This window comes from Osmerus mordax, chromosome 20, assembly GCF_038355195.1.
Source record: "Osmerus mordax isolate fOsmMor3 chromosome 20, fOsmMor3.pri, whole genome shotgun sequence".
Classification (NCBI taxonomy): Eukaryota; Metazoa; Chordata; class Actinopteri; order Osmeriformes; family Osmeridae; genus Osmerus; species Osmerus mordax.
Window position 1 is genome coordinate 202723 of NC_090069.1, and position 21829 is coordinate 224551.

The 21829-nt window shown below is 46.8% G+C and overlaps 1 protein-coding gene across 1 annotated transcript; it reads left to right on the top strand.

Moving 5' to 3' along the window:
- Positions 1 to 590: 590 nt before the first annotated feature.
- On the top strand, positions 591 to 19189 carry LOC136964259 (early estrogen-induced gene 1 protein-like). Its single transcript, XM_067258291.1, has 12 exons — positions 591 to 683; positions 1096 to 1399; positions 12099 to 12219; positions 12632 to 12661; positions 15724 to 15840; positions 16052 to 16098; positions 16464 to 16615; positions 17166 to 17270; positions 17905 to 18109; positions 18306 to 18427; positions 18720 to 18789; positions 18899 to 19189. Exons 2-12 carry the CDS (start codon positions 1254 to 1256, stop codon positions 18942 to 18944), a joined length of 1161 nt encoding a protein of 386 aa, XP_067114392.1. The 5' UTR covers positions 591 to 683; positions 1096 to 1253; the 3' UTR covers positions 18945 to 19189.
- Positions 19190 to 21829: the final 2640 nt, after the last annotated feature.

Genomic DNA, 21829 nt, shown 5'->3' on the forward strand with positions numbered 1-21829 from the left:
AGCTCAGACTGTTCTACACTGCTGTCTCGGATGATTTTGCCTGAAGGTACATGTGCACAAACGCCTATTCGATAATAAAACAAAAATAAATCCTATTGGATTTTGACTCGATGACTCAACTACTTTATGAATGTAATTTTTTTTTTTGTTGTCATTTAGCAGACGCTCTTATCCAGAGCGACTTGTAATCATACAATTATTTCATCATATTTCATCATGGCCTACTGTATGATTGTTTAAGTAACTGGGCATTTTATTATTTTAGTTATGTTTAATATGTAGTTTGAAACTGCCGCCAGTCTGTCTAAGAAGACTTTACCAGGCGGAATTCACACTGTACCGGCAGATGTCGCCCTATCCTAACATTCACATAAACTGTAATCTGGTCTTTACTCGCCCGTTTACAAACGCATTTGAACACCAACATTATTTATTTAGTATTTTAATCTGGTGGTAGAATTCAAATGCCGCACATCTTGACTACACAGTAATAACAAATATCGTTCGTCACATCTCTTTCGCTACAAGCCACGTTAAAGCTGCTCGCTTACTGTATTTTTTTTTAGGAGGCGGGGCTAGACTGGATCGACCACTGCTACCTCACCACTACATCGATTCAAAGTGCGTGTGCCAGATTGTTTGGTCAGTCGGTTTAGCTGTGAGGAGTCCATGCAAATTATGAGGTAAAACACCAAATTTACCAATAAATTTCACGATCTGACAGACAATATTTGGGTCATCGTTGAGTGTCCACCGATGAAATATAGTTTTGTGTTCGCATGTCACGTCAGTTGTGCTCTATAATAGTGCACGTATCCAGCAATTGTAAGTAGCCTATTTGAAAGAAGAGCACTGCTTCTTCTGACAACTGGTAAAACAGCAACTTTTAGGGATTAGTTGATTCGCCGTGAAACATTTGGAAATGCATTTTCCAATTATTATGTTTTTCAGATGGTGGGGAAAATCGTCTGCGTTTTCCTAACCCAGTACCCTTTTGTCAATAATAATAATTCAGCAAAGTCATGCTTTGAAGTAGTTGGTTAGCAATAAATTTGTAGGCTAACCCATATCATTAATCTGTCTTTACCGTTGCAGGTCCAATTCACCACAGAGTATACCGAGATGCTGAGCCAAAACACCGGGAAGGACTTCCAAGCTCTTGAGAAGTCGAACTCTGTTGCATTTCCTCATACCCCTCTTCTTCGTCGCTCTACTAGTTGTCAACACTGAGGATTTCAGCTGTGAACACCTCAATGGCGTTTTTAATGAAAAGGAAGAAGTTCAGGTTTCAAATCCATTTTACTTTGGAGGAGCTAGCCGCCGTACCGTTTGTCAATGGCGTCCTTTTCTGCAAAATCAGATTGTTGGACGGAGGGGACTTTGCCAGCTCGTCATCCAGGTAGCCTACGAATGTTAAATCATGAATATACATAATACATCATTTAACGTGTAGTTATCAAAAATGTATCTTTCTGAATAACTCAGTTTATGGTTATTATCTAGTTGTGCTTGAGTGTGATTAATCTGGGACATACACGCTGGCAGGTGAATCATACACATGCAGGATATGTGAGACAACCAATACTACATCAACAGTAAGACAGCCTTTGAAAGCTTTTTTTATCTAGTGTTAAGCCAGTTTATACTCTTATTTGTAATGTGTGTCACCAAAAACTCATATAACACATATTGGCTCTGTCACTCATGTCTTTGCCTTGGTCAAGTTGCATAGCAAGCCCTCATCAGGAGCTGTTTGCACCCAGGCGCAGTTTCCCAGACATGGATTTAGCCTCGTCCTAAAGTATGAGAAAAACTCAATGAAAATCTCCATTGAATGTTTAGGCGTAGTCCTACTAGGATTGATCCATGTCTGGTTAGGCCTAGTCCTACTAGGATTGATCCATGTCTGGTTAGGTCTAGTCCTACTAGGATTGATCCATGTCTGGTTAGGTCTAGTCCTACTAGGATTGATCCATGTCTGGTTAGGCCTAGTCCTACTAGGATTGATCCATGTCTGGTTAGGTCTAGTCCTACTAGGATTGATCCATGTTTGGTTAGGTCTAGTCCTACTAGGATTGATCCATGTCTGGTTAGGTCTAGTCCTACTAGGATTGATCCATGTCTGGTTAGGTCTAGTCCTACTAGGATTGATCCATGTCTGGTTAGGTCTAGTCCTACTAGGATTGATCCATGTCTGGTTAGGTCTAGTCCTACTAGGATTGATCCATGTCTGGGAAACTGAGCCTCAGAGTCCAAATTCAAAGGGCTGGGGAGCGTTTCCAGTCATTCAAAGTCATTGGTTGGGAATTAAATTTCAAACTAAAATTGAAAAAGTGGAAATATAGTTTCCAGGAAGTAGCTTTAACTGCTTAGCCTTACCTAACCATGTGTGGATGTATCCAGTCTCCACTTCTTGCTGTGTGTGGGGGCAGTATCTCAGACATGCTAATATTTGCTAACCCTTATAGATTCTAATGGGATAAGCTGTTTGGTTGTGAACAGTAAACAGATCTGTTTGGATGTACAGAAACTCAATCCAATTCTGTTCTCTACTGAATGCATTACTACCTTCCAGTTTGTTACTGTCAGTTGACATTTACAGAAGAAATCTGGCAATGTTGGTGATGGGAAGAAGGGTTACCGTGGAGATGAAGAAGGAGATAGTGATGGTGTGTGTCGACCGAGGCAGAGATCGTTATGGCAACAAGGAGCTATGGCCTCGCTGTTGCCCAGGCAACGCCATATCAGTTTTTCTTTGGTTCACCAACTGAGAGTGAACGCCATTCTAGAGTAAATCATGTGACCTTTTATGATTGCTATAATTACTTTAACAGGATAGTGTGTCCAAGGTCCAGTCCTTAGGCCAATCATGGCCTGCAGACTGAGTCTAACAGCATGCGGCTTGTTTCTGGGGCGACAACACAGAATTTACTTCATGCAATTTAATACGCAGTGTGATGAGTCATGCAGTCAACATCGGATGCTTGTGTGAACAGGCATTCTGTGTCAACTGGATCAGAAGCTGCTTGAGATTCTGCACTCCAACCTATGGCTGACATCCGGATGTCGGTTCCCTGCCTGCCTGTTCCTTGCCTGCCTGTTCCCTGCCTGCCTGTACCCTGCCTGCCTGTTCTCTGCCTGCCTGTTCCCTGCCTGCCTGTACCCTGCCTGCCTGTTCCTTGCCTCTTCCCTTCCTGCCTGTTCCCTTCCTGCCTGGTACCTGCCTGCCTGTTCCCTGCCTGCCTGTTCTCTGCCTGCCTGTTCCCTGCCTGCCTGTTCTCTGCCTGCTTGTTCCCTGCCTGCCTGTTTTCTGCCTGCCTGTTCCCTGCCTGCCTGTTCCCTGCCTGCCTGTTTTCTGCCTGCCTCAGAATTAGACCAGCTATCCAGTTCTGCTCTGGCTCCATCTGAGCTGATACTCATCAGAATCAGAATTCGGTTTATTCGCCATGTATGTTATACAAACACGGAATTTACTGTGGCAGGGAGGTGCAAAACACTAAACATATACGAATCTTAAATTAAGTAAAAGTACAAAAGTTTAACTATTTCTAAGAACTAAACAATCTAAGAATACAACAATTTAAATATAAAATAAAATTATATAAAAATAAGAATAGAATGAGCAGCGTGAATGGTCAACATAGTGCAATCGGATACTGAGATAAAGTGGCTTATGCATACTGAATTGCCATTAGATGGACTTATAATAGTTAAATAAGTGAATGAATGTCAATGGGAGTCCTTGGCCTTGTTGAAGAGGCCAGTAGCAGATGGAAAGAAACTGTTCTCATGGCGTGAGGTTTTGGTCCTGATGGACCGCAGCCTTCTGCCAGAGGGGAGTAGCTGGAACAGGGAGTGACCAGGGTGGGAGGGGTCGGCCACAATCTTCCTCGCACGCCTCAGGGTCCTCGAGGTGTGCAGGTCCTCGAGGGTAGGCAGATTGCAGCCGATCACCTCAGCAGTGCGGATGATACACTGCAGTCTGCTCTTGTCCTTGGCAGTGGCAGCAGCGTACCAGATGGTGATGGAAGAGGTGAGGATGGACTCAATGATGGCTGTGTAGAAGTGCACCATCATTGTCTTTGGCAGGTTGAATTTCTTCAGCTGCCGTAGGAAGTACATCCTCTGTTGTGCATTTTTGGTGAGGGAGCTAATGTTCAGTTCCCACTTGAGGTCCTGGGAGAGGATGGTGCCCAGGAAGCGGAAGGACTCCACAGTGTTGACTGGGGAGTCGCACAGGGTGATGGGGGTGAGTGGGGCTGTATTCTTCCTGAAGTCCACAACCATCTCCACTGTCTTAAGAGCATTGAGCTCCAAGTTGTTCTGGCTACACCAGGTCACCAGGTTGTCAGTTTCCCACCTATAGTCATACTCATCCCCGTCAGAGATGAGCCCAATGAGGGTGGTGTCGTCCGCAAACTTCAGAAGTTTGACAGACGGATGACTGGAGGTGCAGCTGTTGGTGTACAGGGAGAAGAGCAGAGGGGAAAGGACGCAGCCCTGAGGAGATCCGGTGCTGATGAACCGGGAGTCAGAGACTTGTGTTCCCAGCTTAACGCACTGCTTCCTGTCAGACAGGAAGTCTGTGATCCACCTGCCGGTGGAGTCGGGCACGTTCAGCTGGGAGAGCTTGTCCTGAAGCAGGGCAGGGATGATGGTGTTGAAGGCAGAGCTGAAGTCCACAAACAGGATCCTGGCATAGGATGCTGGGGAGTCCAGGTGCTGTAGGGTGAAGTGGAGGGCCATGTTAACGGCGTCATCCTCAGATCTGTTGGCTCTGTAGGCAAACTGCAGTGGGTCCAGGAAAGGGTCTGTGATGGCTTTGAGGTGTGCCAGCACAAGGCGCTCAAAAGACTTCATTACCACAGAGGTCAGGGCGACGGGTCTGTAGTCATTGAGTCCTGTTGGCCTTGGCTTTTTGGGCACAGGGATGATGGTGGAGGACTTGAGACAGGCTGGCACATGGCATGTCTCCAGGGAGGTGTTAAAGATGTAGGTGAACACCAGACACAGCTGGTCAGCGCAGTTCTTGAGGGTGGCAGGAGAGACAGAGTCCGGCCCAGCTGCTTTGCGGGGGTTCTGCCTCTTGAAAAGTCTGTTAACTTCACCCTCCTGAATGGAGAGAGTTGTCACTGTAGAGGGGGTGAGGGAGGCGGCCCCGTGGGTGGGAAGGGGTAGTTCAGGACAGTCCAATTGTCTTTCAAATCTACAGTAGAACTCATTCAGGTCATTGGCCAGGCGGGAGTCGTTAGTGGAGTGGGGGGCTCATGCAGTCACTAAACAAGACATGACGTATCAAATCAAATGTATTTGTATAGCCCTTTTTACACGCAAGCATGTCACAGAGGGCTTCACATACGCCCATAGAACTGCCCCTCAACCAACCTAAACCCTCAAGTATGTATCTGTAATAGTAATACTGTAATAGTGCTAACCCTAATAGTAATACTGTAATACATTTAGTCATTTACATTTGTCTGTCTAATAGTGGTTTAGAAAGTTATTTTGAGCACATCTAAATAGAATGAGATGCTTGTTTGTGATGGAAATAGTGTGTGTGTGGTTGAGTGGTCACTGCTGTTAGTCACAGTCTTGTGGCTGCAGTGCCTCTCTGTACCAGGCACTGGCAGCGCCAATACAACCCCCCTCCAACCACGCTGTGTGTGCCTCTGTGTCACTCTGTGTGTGTGCGTGTGTGTGTGTGTTTGTGTGTGTCTAGTGTGTTAGAGGGGGATGGGTTGGGACTTATGTCACAAATGTCCCAGAACATTGCTGCTCTGTATTCAGCAGTTGTGAACAGCCAGTAACAAGAAGACAGGGATGAATGGGAGAGAGCAGACGGAGAGAGAGAGCAGAGAGAGAGAGAGAGGGAGAGAGCAGACAGAGAGAGAGAGGGAGAGAGCAGACAGAGAGAGAGGGAAAGAGCAGAGAGAGAGAGACAGAGAGACAGACAAGACATTCTATTTTTTTTCAGATAGTCATTTTATTTTTCAGACAAACTTCAAATGTCATAATTTGAGTAACCAAGTCCAAAACTAACTCACTCCTGCAACATTTAGACTTTGGACCCTTCCATGTGAGAGGAAGGTTTGTAGTGGTTTCTGTGCAGGGCAGGGTGAATGTTTGCCCCTGGCTCTGGTGTTATGTCACACTGTGTTCCAAGGCCGTCATAGATGTCACAGATTCTATGTGCAGGATATGTCCCAATGATAGCTGCCCACATATACTCTCTCTCTCTCTCTCTCTCTGCCTCAGCATCTCTCCCTTTGTATCTCCTCATCCTCTCTCTCCCTAACCCTTCTTTCCATATCCTCTCTCTCCCTATCCTCGTTCTCTTTCCCAGCTACCTGACTGCCACCTAAGCATTAAACTGATGCCTTGTCGTCATGCTAACACAGCTCTCTGGTCTGCTTGGTTGTGTTACTGGGAACACCAGGTCTCCCAGGCGATACACCTAGTAACCATGGTAGAGCACTCCCAGGCGATACACCTAGTAACCATGGTAGAGCACTCCCAGGCGATACACCTAGTAACCATGGTAGAGCACTCACACCCCGGCCCTCTTCCAGAAAGGCCTCCAGGACATATATCCCCCCTGTATGCTGGGGACAGGATGTTGCATATTGATACATTTAGAAAGATTTTGATCTGCTTAATGCATTGCTCTTCTGTCTCTATCCCTCTGCTTCTCAGTATCTCTCTCTCCCTCCCTGTCTCTCCTTGTCTCTCTTTCTCCCTCCCTGTCTCCCTGTCTCTCTCTCCCCTTGTCTCTCTCTCCCTATCTCTTTCTACCTTTCTCTATCTCCGTCTCCCTCTCCCTGTCTCTCCCTGTCTCTCTCCCTCTCTCTCTCCCTGTCTCTCTCTCCCTGTCTCTATGTCTGTCTCTCTCTATGTCTGTCTCTCTCTATGTCTGTGTCCCGCTCTCTCTCTCTCCCTCTGTGTCTCTCCCTGTCTCTCTCTCTCCCTGTCTCTCTATGTCTTTGTCCCGCTCTCCCTGTCTCTCTCCCTGTCTCTCTCCCTGTCTCTCTCCCTGTCTCTCTATGTCTGTGTCCCACTCTCTATCTCTCTCTCCCTGTCTCTCTCTCTATGTCTGTGTCCCGCTCTCTCTATCTCTCTCTCTCCCTGTCTCTCTGTCTGTGTCCCTCTCTCTCCCTCTCCCTGTCTCTCTCTCTCCCTGTCTCTCTCCCTGTCTCTCTATGTCTTTGTCCTGCTCTCTCCCTGTCCTCCTCCTCACTGCCCAGGGACTGATTCAGCAGGCTCCACCTTGTACAGAAACACTGAACATGCCAGAGACTAGTGTTACCATGTTTACGGTCCCAAGGTAGAAAATCTCTTAACTGGGGACTATAATAAGAGTCCTTATTGTATGACTGGGACCAAAACAGCTGTGTTTGTTAGAAGCCTGAAGCCTTGAATGATACATGACTGAAGTTATGTCTACAGTAGTAATGAGGACAGCATTCACCAGAGAGCACTTGGACCTCTAGTCCCTATTGCACACAGATTTTGTCCTTATGGGCTCGTTAGATGTGTCATTAGTGAGTATGATTGTAATTAGATGTGTGAAAGTGTAATTAGCTTGAGAGAGATCTCTCTGGGGAGTTTTTGTTTCTGACAAACATACCTAGAAATATATGCTCAAGTAACAGCATTCATTCTCAGTAGTGGGAAGGAGAGGCTATCCACTTCTGATACAGGCATGAACACACACACACACACACACCTGATACAGACATGAACACACACACACACCTGATACAGGCATGAACACTCACACACCTGATACAGACATGAACACACACACACACCTGATACAGACATGAACACACACACACACCTGATACAGACATGAACACACACACACACCTGATACAGACATGAACACACATTTGGGTTAGGGTTAACCCAAACCTTTTGAGGGGTTGTTCTCATCACTTCCAGGATACCAAGAATGTTTCTAGATACCTGAGTGGTTTTACAACCTTCTTTGGGTGATGACCGTTATGTTAGCTGTTTTGCATCCCTCTTTCTCTCTCTGTTTCTCTCTTTTCTTTCTTTCTTTTTCTTTATCGCTCTCTCTCCTTTCATTCTTTCTCTCCTCTCTTTCATTTTGTCTTTATTTTTCTCTCCTACTCTCCTCTATTTCTCTCTCCCTCCTCCTATTTCTGCCTCCTCTCTCCCTCCTCTCCGTCTCCCCCCCTCCCTCTCGGGTGTTGGAGCTGCACCATGCATGGGAGGGGTGTGGGGCTGCACCATGCATGGGAGGAGTGTTGGAGCTGCACCACGCATGGGAGGGGTGTGGGGCTGCACCATGCATGGGAGGAGTGTTGGAGCTGCACCACGCATGGGAGGGGTGTGGGGCTGCACCATGCATGGGAGGGGTGTGGGGCTGCACCATGCATGGGAGGGGTGTGGGGCTGCATCATGCATGGGAGGGGTGTGGGGCTGCACCATGCATGGGAGGGGTGTGGGGCTGCACCATGCATGGGAGGAGGGTTGGAGCTGCATCATGCAGGGGAGGGGTGTTGGAACTGCATCATGCATGGGAGGGAGGCATGAAGGGAAGGAGTGATGAAACCAGACAGAGGAGAATGCCATCTGGTAGTGTGTTACAGGGAACTGGGTTAAATGAAGCCCTTGGGGAGATGAGGGTGGAGAGCTTCTTATATTCACTCTGACACACACACTGATGCTCAATCTGATACACACTGATATACACTGACACACACATACTGCTATATGCACACTGGTGAACGTGGACACACACACACACTGATACATATACACACGGGTACACACGTACTTCAGCAGCAGCTCAGTGCAGGGTTTGCAGGGTTAGGGTTTGCAGGGTTAGGGTTTGCAGGCCCTGGTCGTCCTCACAGCTAAGGGTTAACCCAAGATGGTGCTTTTTATAAACAAATACTAAGGCAATATACAAGTAATAGACACACTACAATTGTAATAATTTATAAATTGCTACACACACTGCATAGTTTGTATTTATCTACTTGTTAAATATATTGACAACAACAGCTAATGTTTCCCAATTTAGTAATCTACAGCAGAAAGATGGATGTGCTGCTGGCATGCTGGGGCATAACCTAGGTTAGGGTTAGGTAGTGTGGGGTTAGGTAGTGTTGGGTTAGGTAGTGTTGGGTTAGGTAGTGTGGGGTTAGGTAGTGTGGGGTTAGGTAGTGTGGGGTTAGGTAGTGTGGGGTTAGGTAGTGTGGGGTTAGGTAGTGTTGGGTTAGGTAGTGTGGGGTTAGGTAGTGTGGGGTTAGGTAGTGTGGGGTTAGGTAGTGTTGGGTTAGGTAGTGTGGGGTTAGGTAGTGTGGGGTTAGGTAGTGTGGGGTTACAGTAGGGTTAGGTAGTGTGGGGTTAGGTAGTGTGGGGTTACAGTAGGGTTAGGTAGTGTGGGGTTAGGTAGTGTGGGGTTACAGTAGGGTTAGGTAGTGTGGGGTTAGGGTTAGGGTTAGGGTTAGGTAGTGTGGGGTTAGGTAGTGTGGGGTTAGGGTTAGGGTTAGGGTTAGGTAGTGTGGGGTTAGGTAGTGTGGGGTTAGGTAGTGTGGGGTTAGGGTTAGGTAGTGTGGGGTTAGGTAGTGTGGGGTTAGGTAGTGTGGGGTTAGGTAGTGTGGGGTTAGGGTTAGGGTTAGGGTTAGGTAGTGTGGGGTTAGGTAGTGTGGGGTTAGGTAGTGTGGGGTTAGGGTTAGGGTTAGGGTTAGGTAGTGTGGGGTTAGGTAGTGTGGGGTTAGGTAGTGTGGGGTTAGGTAGTGTGGGGTTAGGTAGTGTGGGGTTAGGTAGTGTGGGGTTAGGTAGTGTGGGTTAGGGTTAGGGTTAGGTAGTGTGGGGTTAGGTAGTGTGGGGTTAGGTAGTGTGGGGTTAGGTAGTGTGGGTTAGGGTTAGGGTTAGGGTTAGGGTTAGGTAGTGTGGGGTTAGGTAGTGTGGGGTTAGGGTTAGGGTTAGGTAGTGTGGGGTTAGGTAGTGTCAGGGTTACAGTAGGGTTAGGGTTAGGTAGTGTGGGGTTAGGGTTAGGGTTAGGTAGTGTGGGGTTACAGTAGTGTGGGGTTAGGTAGTGTGGGGTTAGGTAGTGTTGGGTTAGGTAGTGTGGGGTTAGGTAGTGTGGGGTTAGGTAGTGTGGGGTTAGGTAGTGTGGGGTTAGGTAGTGTGGGGTTAGGTAGGAGCTCTTCTCCTTTTGGTGTTAGGGTTAGGTAGTGTTGGGTTAGGTAGTGTGGGGTTAGGTAGGAGCTCTTCTCCTTTTGGTGTCAGGGTTAGGTAGTGTTGGGTTAGGTAGTGTCAGGGTTACAGTAGGGTTAGGGTTAGGTAGTGTTGGGTTAGGTAGTGTCAGGGTTACAGTAGGGTTAGGGTTAGGTAGTGTTGGGTTAGGTAGTGTCAGGGTTACAGTAGGGTTAGGGTTAGGTAGTGTTGGGTTAGGTAGTGTCAGGGTTACAGTAGGGTTAGGGTTACAGTAGGGTTAGGGTTAGGTAGTGTTGGGTTAGGTAGTGTTGGGTTACAGTAGGGTTAGGTAGTGTTGGGTTAGGTAGTGTTGGGTTACAGTAGGGTTCGGTCCAAGGCTTCTGTCTCACTCACCCACTCACTGTATGCTTGTGTGTGTGTGTGTGTGTGTGTGTATGCCTGTGTGTTTGTGTGTGTGCCTGTGTGTTTGTGTGTGTGTGTGTGCCTGTGTGTTTGTGTTTGTGTGTGTGCGTGTGTGTGTGTGCCTGTGTGTGTGTGCCTGTGTGTTTGTGTGCGTGTGCCTGTGTGTGTGTGTGTGTAGTGTGAGTAGGGACAGCCTTTTAACACTCACTTGCGCTGCATAGCTAGCATGCCTGCATAGCAACCGTGCCAAGACACACAGTCCCCGCCCACACCAGGCAGTTGTGTTGAAGATTAGTGAAGTCATATAAAAGACATGCAATGGCTTGGGCTAAGGTTACGTCTAAAACTCATCTTAGTCTGGATATCCTTCCTCACGTTCCTCCTTCTGTCTGTAACAACACAGGTGTCTTCTATTTGAGTTTGTGTGTACATGTGTACAGCGTGTGTGTTGTCTGTTGAGGGCAGGGTTAGTGTGTGTGTGTGGTCTGTTGAGGGCAGCCAGACTGACTCATGCAGTCCTGAGGCCACGTCAGCAGGTCTGGGAGCAGCAGATTATCTCCAGACAGAACTAGCTGATCACCCTGCTCTCTCTCCAGACATAACTAGCTGATCAACCTCCTCTCTAACCTGGCCAGTGGGGCTGGAGGTTGAGTTGAGTTGTGTGTGTTTGTGTGACTGGAGGTGGACGTCTGGGGGTGGGGGGGAGAGAGAGAGGGAGAGACAGAAGGAGAGAGCACAGAGAGAGAGAGGGAGAGAGCAGGGAGAGAAAGAGTGGGAGGGAGTGGGAAAGGGAGAGAGGGAGGGAATTGGAGAGGGATAGAGAGCGGGAGAGAGAGAGAAAGGGAGACATTCTGAACTTGTCATAACATGTCCCAAGTCTTGTGTACCCAGAGAGCATGCCCCCAGTATAGGGAATAGCTGTTCCCAATCCAGCAGGAACACACACTACTGTAGATGTGATAATGGTGGGGCATGGCTGACCCTCACCCTCTCTGGAGCCAGGCAGCCTCTCAGGGAGTTCAAACACACAGGAATGAAGGGCCATGTGATGAACGCATCCTTCTCTTCTGCTACGTGTGTGTGTAGCACATGCAGCGTGTCATGGCACATGCAGCGTGTCATGGCACATGCAGCGTGTCATGGCACATGCAGCGTGTCATGGCACATGCAGCGTGTCATGGCACATGCAGCGTGTCATGGCACATGCAGCGTGTCATGGCACATGCAGCGTGTCATGGCACATGGGAGGACAGATTGGTTGTTGGAGCTCAATTACATCTTCAGCATTCTGAGAAAATGAGTTACTATAGAAATATGCAATAGACAGGAAGGGGAGGAGTCACTACAGGCCTGCAGGGAATAGGAAGGGGAGGTGTCATTACAGCAGGGGACAGGAAGGGGAGGAGTCACTACTGCAGTAACCAGGAAGTGGCTTCCACTAGGACGACCCCCATGTTTCTCCTCTGAAGGTGTCTCTAATGGCTCTGTCTCTCTGCCTGCAGGGAGGAGGTCCAGCACAACTGTGTATGCTGGAGGAAGAAGTTCTCCTTTGTGTGTAAGATGAGTGCCAGTCCCACCACAGGACTCCTGGACCCCTGCATCTGCAGGGTCTCTGTACGCAAGGTACCTGCTCCCAGCATGCACCTTCCCTTCCTGCTCACCTAGCAACCCAGCCTAATTTAATGCATTAAGAAATGTGATGGTTTAGCAGAATTCTAAATAGTTACATTTATTTTACACATGTACAGTATCAATATCTCCCTGATGCATGTGCTGACAAGAAGGAACACAAAATGATCTGGTTTCGGCTACAGTAAACATTATCATTTTCTTGTAAATGCTATAGTAGACATGTCATGTTGTAGCTATACGTATCTGCATTCATTTGTTCACTGTAACCTCAGTTATTTTACTGAAAGGGCAGGGAGTACATTTAAATGTATTTGAGCAAGTTGAAATCTATTTAATATAATGTATAAAAAAAAATAAACACTGCTCATTGAAACATCTGAACAACAACACTCTCTCATTTCAGGAACTAAAAGGAGGAAAAGCATTTTCAAAGGTAAGCATTTGACGTAACCTAGGAAACATTTGACACAGCCAGTAACCTGTGGGAGCCTAGGGAACAACTGATACCGACAGTAACCTAGGGAACAACTGATACCGACAGTAACCTAGGGAACAACTGATACCGACAGTAACCTAGGGAAACGGTAACCTAGGTCAGTGGTTCCCAACCCTGGTCCTCAGGGACCCCCTGTCCTGCATGTTTTAGATGTTTAGGGAGTCAGTTGGCTGAGCGGTGAGGGAGTCGGGCTAGTAATCCGAAGGTTGCCAGTTCGATTCCCGGTCTGGCCAACTGACGTTGTGTCCTTGGGCAAGGCACTTCACCCTACTTGCCTCAGGGGAATGTCCCTGTACTTACTGTAAGTCGCTCTGGATAAGAGCGTCTGCTAAATGAGTAAATGTAATGTAATGTAATGTTTCCCTGCTCCAACACACCTGATTCAAATGAATAGGTCGTTATCCAGCTTTGAAGAAGCCTGCTTATGACCATTCATTTGAATCAGGTGTGTTGGAGCAGGGAAACATCTAAAACATGCAGGACAGGGTTCCCTGAGGACCAGGGGTGGGAACCACTGACCTAGGGAACACCTGACCTCCAATGTGAAGCAGCATTTTACAGCTGCAGCAGTAAAGAGGTGGTGTCTGCTGTAAATGTCATGAGGAGGTGTGTGTCTGGGCGGGTTTGTGGTCAACGTGACCACAAACCCATGCTTACATTTAGTCATTTAGCAGACGCTCTTATCCAGAGCGATAATGCTTCAATACTAGCCTCTGTGCTTCTAGTCCCCTCAATATACAGTAAGAATCATTTTATGCTGGGATATACAGAACAGAAATGACATGGGGAGGGGCGGGTGCATTTCAGGGCATGGCTGTAGTGTCTTGCCAATAAATGCATCTCCTGCTAACTCTAACTCTGACAAGGAAGCTGCCACATGCATGAAACTTACTCTGGTTACTCATACTAGTCCCTAGTCCATACTAGTTAGAGTATCAGGACAATCTGATAGGGTATTTTGCACTGTAAAATCATCCATACTAGTCTCTGTGCTTCCATACTAGTCTCTGGGTTTCCATACTAGTCTATATGTCTCTGTGTGTGTGTGTGTATACTGCGTGTGTGTGTATACTGCGTGTGTGTGTGTACTGCGTGTGTGTGTATACTGTGTGTGTGTGTACTGTGTGTTATGGAAGCTTGCTGGATGTTATCATTCAGACAGCGCTCTGGTCGCCCCTCGCTGATCCGTCCAGGAAGGAGCTGGTTCCAGCTCTGCTGACTCAGCACTGACAGGCAGGACATGTGACATGATGGTGGACAAGGTCTCTGACCTCTCTAGTCCAGTGTATGAGTCAGGAAGTCTGTTCTCTGTTACAGTCTTCGAGTCAGCAGAACACCTAGTGTAGTTCTAGTAGTGTTCTAGTTTTGTAGTGTTGTAGTGTTGTAGTGACTGTTCTACTAAACTTAATTTAGTGTGTGATATGTTCTAACAGTGGGTACTGGTTCTGCTGTGTGTGGCGTGTTGGAAGACTGGTTCTACTGTGTGTGGTGTGTTCTAAGACTGGTTCTACTGTTTGTGGCGTGTTGTAAGACTGGTTCTACTGTGTGTGGTGTGTTCTAAGACTGGTTCTACTGTTTGTGGCGTGTTGTAAGACTGGTTCTACTGTGTGTGATGTGTTCTAAGTGTGGGAACTGGTGGAGAGTGAAGGGGACAGAGAACTGGAGAGGAGGAGGATCCAGGTGGGGGGGTGGGGCTGTGCCCCAAATGGAGTGTGTGTTGAAGTTCTGCTTAGGCGACCTTGCAAAGCCTCCCCATGGTTACGTAACAAAGAGAGGATTACCACCACATGCTGGGATGTATAGACGATGTATCAGGATGGCGGGCGGGAGGGTTATCCGTAGCGCTGTCTGCGGGTCGTTGTGAAGCACGGTGTCATGCATGGTAATAACCCTAACCCTGTGCTGCACAGGGCGTAACCCTAACCCTGTGCAGCACAGGGCGTAACCCTAACCCTGTGCAGCACAGGGCGTAACCCTAACCCTGTGCAGCACAGGGCGTAACCCTAACCCTGTGCTGCACAGGGCGTAACCCTAACCCTGTGCTGCACAGGGCGTAACCCTAACCCTAACCCTGTGCAGCACAGGGCGTAACCCTAACCCTAACCCTGTGCAGCACAGGGCGTAACCCTAACCCTAACCCTGTGCTGCACAGGGCGTAACCCTAACCCTAACGTGGGCAGCACAGGGCGTAACCCTAACCCTGTGCTGCACAGGGCGTAACCCTAACGTGGGCAGAGGGAGGGTTTCTATTCTAATTATAATGAAGGAGGAAACCTGATGAAACATGTTATCTATTGCTAATGACATCTTTGAATGACATTTGATTAATTGAACTGACACTTTTATCCAAAGAAACATACAAGAAGGTGCATGTAGAAAGTTGAGCAGAATATCAAGGATCGGAAGCTCAGACACAGTGTAAAGTACCATCTCAGCTACCAGGCACAGTGTAAAGTAACATCTCAGGTACCAGACACAGTGTAAAGTAACATCTCAGCTACCAGACACAGTGTAAAGTACCATCTCAGCTACCAGACACAGTGTAAAGTAACATCTCAGTTACCAGGCACAGTGTAAAGTACCATCTCAGCTACCAGGCATAGTGTAAAGTACCATCTCAGTTATATGTACACTGTGCCATTGTCATTGTTACATCTCCTCTAATATTTTGTATGTTATCTTATCCTGCGTGTCTAACTATTTAAAATACCTTTATTGTCTTTAAAAGCTTCACAAGGCATCAGACAGCAGGGTATTTGTTCATGTAACATTGGCTGGCCCCATCTCCCCATCTTTCTCCCCTATCTCTCCCTCCCCATCTTTCTCCCCTATCTCTCCCTCCCCATCTTTCTCACCCTATCTCTCCCTCCTTCCCCCATCTTTTTCTCTCCCCCTGTCCCCTCCTCTCCCTTCCCATCTCTCTCCCCTTGTCCCTCCCTCTCTCTCCCGCTGCCCCCCACTTCTCCCTTCTCTCTCCCTCGTGTCTCCCCCCTCTCTAGCTGGGCTTTGCTGATCTCAACATGGCAGAGTTTGCAGGCTCAGGCTCTGCTGTGCGCTGCTGCATCCTCGAGGGTTACGACACCAAGAACACACGCCAGGACAACTCCATCCTCAAGGTAGGACAGGCAGAGAGACAGAGAGGTAAACAGGCATACACACAGTTAGACAGGCAGTCAGACAGGTAGATCGCATCAGTCAAGGTCATCATAGACTGCAGTTGTTCTGTTACTGTGTTTATTTAGTTCAGGTTCTGCCTATAGCACTTACGGGTTGGTTTAGTGTTGAGCTTCTACCGTCCAGTGATACTTAACATTTCACATTCCGCAGGTTACGATTGGTATGACTCTGCTGTCTGGGGACCCCTGCTTTAAAACGTGAGTGTTTAACTACTCATGATTTGACCTCACGCCAGCTGCTGGGCTTGATGGTTAAACGTTCTACAGCTGATCAGCTGATCAGAGAGAAACTCAACATGGGTAACACATCACATGGTTCCTTAACAAATATTCTTCTATTAAAGTTGGTACGTTGTGACTTTTGTTAGAGTCTCTATATATGTACGACCACATACTGATCTACCCACTGTAGTTATAAAGTATAATAATGCCTGGTCATAAAGAATAAAGACATTGCTTTGCTTATAACTGTGTCCTGGAATAACATTGTCATGAACTAACATTGATGAAGCAAAGAGAAGGTCTTTGTGACAAAATGGGTGAAATAAACTGCATTGCTTCAGGCCCCCCAGCACAGCCAAGTCCACCTCCTCCCCAGGCCAGGACCCCTCCTTGCAGCTGGCCTGTAAGGGTGAGGGCACCACCTCTCCCCCAGCACCAGGGGGCAGCACTGCAGGACGGCCACTCAGGGCAAGACCCCCTCCGCTCACCTCTGGTAACTACATTTAGTCATTTAACAGACGCTCTTATCCAGAGCGACTTACAGTAAGTACAGGGACATTCCCCCTGAGGCAAGTAGGGTGAAGTGCCTTGCCCAAGGACACAACGTCATTTGGCACGGCAGGGAATCGAACTAACAACCTTCTGATTAATAGCCTGACTCCCTAACCGCTCAGCCATCTGACCCCTAACTAGGACAGTCTGTTTTCATTACAGGGATCCAGGGTCGCTCAGGATGACCAGGATCTCGGTGTTACTGCCAACGTTCTTAACGTTTTTTTTATATCGGTGTTAGTGCCAATTCCACATTCTTATTGAGTTTTGTTTAGTTTTAATTCAAGTCAAATTAGTAATATTTGTTTGTGATTAATAGCATTCAATGTGAGCTGCATCAGTTAGTGTTAGCATCAGTCAGTGTTAGCATCAGTCAGTGTTAGCATCAGTCAGTGTTAGCATCAGTCCGTGTTAGCATCAGTCCGTGTTAGCATCAGTCCGTGTTAGCATCAGTCAGTGTGGTTACAGGTCCTAACTCTGTGTGGTTGCAGGCCTGCCTGGGGAGCAGGAACAGAGCATGTCCAGCCCTGACGAGGTCTTCCATTCTGGACACTCACGCAACTCCAGCTACGCCAGCCAGCAGAGCAGGATTTCAGGTCAGTCACTTACATCACATGATCACTTAGTAACGTTTTATTTGAGGTGATCTGGATGTGAAGTAATCCAGTATATGAGATGTGAGGTCATCCAGAATGTGAGATAATTTGGTTGTGAAGTCATCTGGATTTAATTTAAAATAGTTGTGAGGTCATCTGGATGTGGGGTAATCTGGGTGTGAGGTAATCCTGAATGTGAGATCATCTGGGTGTGTGTGAAGTAATCCTGAATGTGAGGTAATATGGGTGTGGGGTTATCCAGGGTGCAGGGTATTATGAGTGTGCGCTAGTCTGGATGTGAGGTAAAGCAGGATATGAGATGTGAGGTCATCCTGAATGTGAACTAATCTGGGTGTGAGGTAATCTGCATGTGAGGCTGTCTGGGTGTGAGGTAATCTGCATGTGAGGCTGTGTGGGTGTGAGGTAATCTGCATGTGAGGCTGTGTGGGTGTGAGGTAATCTGCATGTGAGGCTGTGTTGGTATGAGGTAATCGTCACTTTATTTTCTTAATAAATAAATTGTTATGTAAAATGTAATCTGCATGTGAGGCTGTGTGGATGTGAGGTAATCTGCATGTGAGGTAATCTGCATGTGAGGTGATCTGCATGTGAGGTAATCCTGGTCTACCCCCAGGCTACAGCACAGAGCACTCCCGGTCCTCCAGCCTGACGGACCTCACCCACCGGCGCACAGCCTCCAGCAGCAGCAGCGCCTCTGGGGGCGTGTGCACCCCCACCCTGACCCTGGCCTCCGCAGATCCCCACAGCGACCCCCCGGGCCGGCCGGAGAGGCCCCCCAGGCCCCCCCGCCCTGCCCTGCTCTCCAAAAGACCCTCAAGGTAATCTAACTCTAATTCTAACCCACACATGAACAAAGGCATTGTTGTAGCTGTTCTCCATTTTCCAGCACATGTGAATGTGTACCCAACTCGACTCATGTCAACTACAATATATTGCTGGATAGCTCAATGGTATGTGTGTGTATGGTGGCCCTGCAGGGTCATAGCTTTAGTTAACCCTCTCCTTACCTAACAGGAGGCAGAAGGATTCGGTGGAGAGCCACCCCACCTGGGTAGACGACACACGCATTGACGCTGACGATGTCGTGGAGAAAATCCTTCAGAGCCAAAACTTTGCTGATGTCAGCAACAACGAAGGTGAGATGAAGTATAATAGCATACATACTGGAAAGTACAAAATATCCCAACTACAAGGTTTATAACAGCCCAGCTTCTTCAGGGGGGGGGGATCCCTCACCTCCCCCCTCCCTCAGCTCCCCCCTCCTCCCCCTGCTTTCAGACAGACACCAGAAGGAGAAGAGCTCCTACCTAACCCCACACTACCTAACCCTCACCTCCCCCCTCCTCCCCCTGCTTTCAGACAGACACCAGAAGGAGAAGAGCTCCTACCTAACCCCACACTACCTAACCCTCCTCCCTCTGCTTTCAGACAGCAACCTGAGGCTGTTTGTCAGCCGGGATGGGACCACGTCACTCAGTGGAGTGCAGATGGGCAGCAGGTGAGGCCTGGTGCTGGGGAGGGTCCATTAATATGAAGGTGTGTGAGTCCCAATACTGAAAGAGAGGTAGGGTCATATGACAACCTTTCCTGTTTTGTTCTTCCTCCAGGGTGACAGCTGGGGTCTTTGAGCCAGTCGTGATTGAGAGCCACTAACACTACACAGCTCGGTGTCTCTTTCCATTACCTGGTGTAGGAGAGACACCCTGACGATCACCTGGTGTAGGAGAGACACCCTGACGATCACCTGGTGTAGGAGAGACACCCTGACGATCACCTGGTGTAGGAGAGACACCCTGACGATCACCTGGTGTAGGAGAAACACCCTGACGATCACCTGGTGTAGGAGAGACACCCTGATGATCACCTGGTTGTTATGTTGTTAGGGTTAGTGGGTTGGGTTAGGGTTGTTATGTTGTTAGGGTTAGTGGGTTGGGTTAGGGTTGTTATGTTGTTAGGGTTAGTGGGTTGGGTTAGGGTTGTTATGTTGTTAGGGTTAGGGTTAGTGGGTTGGGTTAGGGTTAGTGGGTTGGGTTAGGGTTATGTTGTTATGAGATTGAATGTTTGCACATGAACATGTCTTTGATGTTCACTTTTAGAGAAACCATTGTACTGCAGTAAAAAAAAAATATTGTGCACTTAATTTAAAATATTTACTGAACTGGTGGAAGGTATTTTATCCAAAATATTACAGCACTGGCAGCCACCTGATGAAACATATATCAGTTCAGGTTAGTGTTGCCGAGTCAGGTAATAAGAAAGGTACAAGCTGGAGTTGTTCTCTGATGTGATGTTCATCACATATGGCTGGAGTTGTTCTCTGATGTGATGTTCATCACATATGGCTGGCCATATGTGATGAACATCACGGCCATATGCAAGCACACAGACAGACAGGGGGATTCTACTCTTGCTTACTTAAAGCAAAGCATTAGTGTTGTCTCTGGGTGCTCGCCTTGAGAGAGTAATGCTTGATGAGAGACAGCAGTGTTGAACTCACCAGCTGGTTTGGTGACTACAGAAGCACAGGGAAGGGTTTTACTTGAGGCGGTAGAAACTGGAGAGAGCTACAACCCAGGCAGCCGCTAATGTATGACTGCACAGACAGCAGAGATCTGAGTGGAATGCATGTTAGATCTTATAGTTTAAAAATGTACCCTTCTGATTGTCTGACTACAAAAATACAATGTTTTATTTTGAAAAATGTAAGTAGTTAGCTGGCTAACTCCCCTGTCTCTGCACATGCTGGGTCTGCAGCTGGGGTTCTCAGAGCCGTGGAGGCACCCGCAGGGTGAAGGGTGCATGCTGCAGGGTGAAGGGTGCATGCTGCAGGGTGCAGGGTGACGGGTGCATGCTGCAGGGTGAAGGGTGCATGCTTCACCAATCTTCCACTGTGTCCTCGTCAACAGTGGTTTCAGTCAATGCTCCCTCATCCGTACAGGACAGTGTCCTCTGAGTGTGTGTCTCCATGTGTTTACGTGTCTGTTTGCGCATGTGTGTATGCGAATGCTTTAAAGTAAAACTATGTGTATGTGTGCAAAGAGTGAATGTGTGTGTAAGCAGATCATTTGCCTGTGCAAGGGAGATTTTAAAGAGCTTGTTTTTCATTTGGTCTGAAAGTTGAAATCAGGAAAATGTACAAACTCTGTTTGATTTGTGTCTTCTAAATGTAGGTTATCTTTTTTATATATACTTAATTCAATCCCTTTGTCCAATAATAGCTTTCATCTTTAATTATTTGTTTAATCAACAACCAAAAAGTGTGAAAATGACCCATGTATGAAATTTTGCCAACTTGGATTCTTTATTTGAGTAAGTCAGAACACGTCTTTCATCCTCCGAATCTCAGAGAGAACGGACCTGAAACGACCTGCTGCTTACAGGATGTTTATTATTGTTCTTCACTCTTACACCTTCATGATTGTTATAGGTGTTGTGTTTGTGGTGTGTATGTGTGTGTATCCTTGTATACAGCAAAAGAAACCACTGAATAAAGTTTGAAATCCTCTTCATGCATTACTACTCTGGGACATTAGCGACCCGTGACCACACAAGGACCTGTTGTGTAACATGACCACACAAGGACCTGTTGTGTAACATGACCACACAAGGACCTGTTGTGTAACATGACCACACAAGGACCTGTTGTGTGACATGTCCCTCTGGACAACACTGGATTTCAAAATTACCTTTTTTTAAATAATGAAACCACTATATTTGTTTTGTGGTTTTAGAAATAAAGTTGTTTTCCCTCTTTCTAAGAACAGTCTGAACCTAAATAACTTTCTGTTGTTGTGATTCCAAATCAGCAGGCTGGTTTACCTTTTCGTTTGTGGTGAAAATATTGCTATGTATGTGGTATGTATGGTATGGTAAAATGTTGATCTAGTTCCTCTGCTACTGTTTTCAGAAAGTGTATTGTTTGAGTACGTTTTTTTTCCTACATACTTGACAGTTTGTAATGTGATTTTTTAACAAAATCGTAGTGCTGTCTCTGGTGTCATGGATGAAACACAACACATTCTTTTCTTTTTGGCTACATGATGTACTGAATATGAAATGTTTATTTTAGGTACGAAATTTCCATCTAAAGACAGACTTAATCATTCATTTAAAGTACCTTGGCTTTTGTTTGTTTTTATATCAATTGACACATTTCCCTTATAACAAAGGTGTATCTCTAAATTAACCCAAATTCAGCACTGGTCATCATTGTAAAGGATTTAATCTATGCACACGTTGAAGACTCACAGAACTTTACCCAGATTGTAATCTAGACTTTTAATATGTATATTGATAAATATATAAAATATATGACATATTTATTATAAAAATCTAAACAGTTAGTGAATTGTATCAACATAAAATTATTAAATTGCTATATTTAACAAATGAGTATTTTACATAAATTTTAAAAGGCAATTCTCTAAAGTTTTCTATTATTTATGCCTGGGGTTTCCTGTCCCTCTAGATAAGAGCAGTGAGATGAGAAGAGGTTGAATTATATTTGTATACAAATACTGTATTTGAATGTCCTATTC

Coding starts and splice junctions, on each gene's coding strand:
- LOC136964259 (XM_067258291.1), top strand. CDS start 1,254: ATGGCGTTTTTAATGAAAAGGAAGAAGTTCAGGTTTCAAATCCATTTT. Junction 1,400..12,098: donor TTTGCCAGCTCGTCATCCAG/GTAGCCTACGAA, acceptor CTCTGCCTGCAG/GGAGGAGGTCCAGCACAACT. Junction 17,271..17,904: donor CCAGCAGAGCAGGATTTCAG/GTCAGTCACTTA, acceptor GTCTACCCCCAG/GCTACAGCACAGAGCACTCC.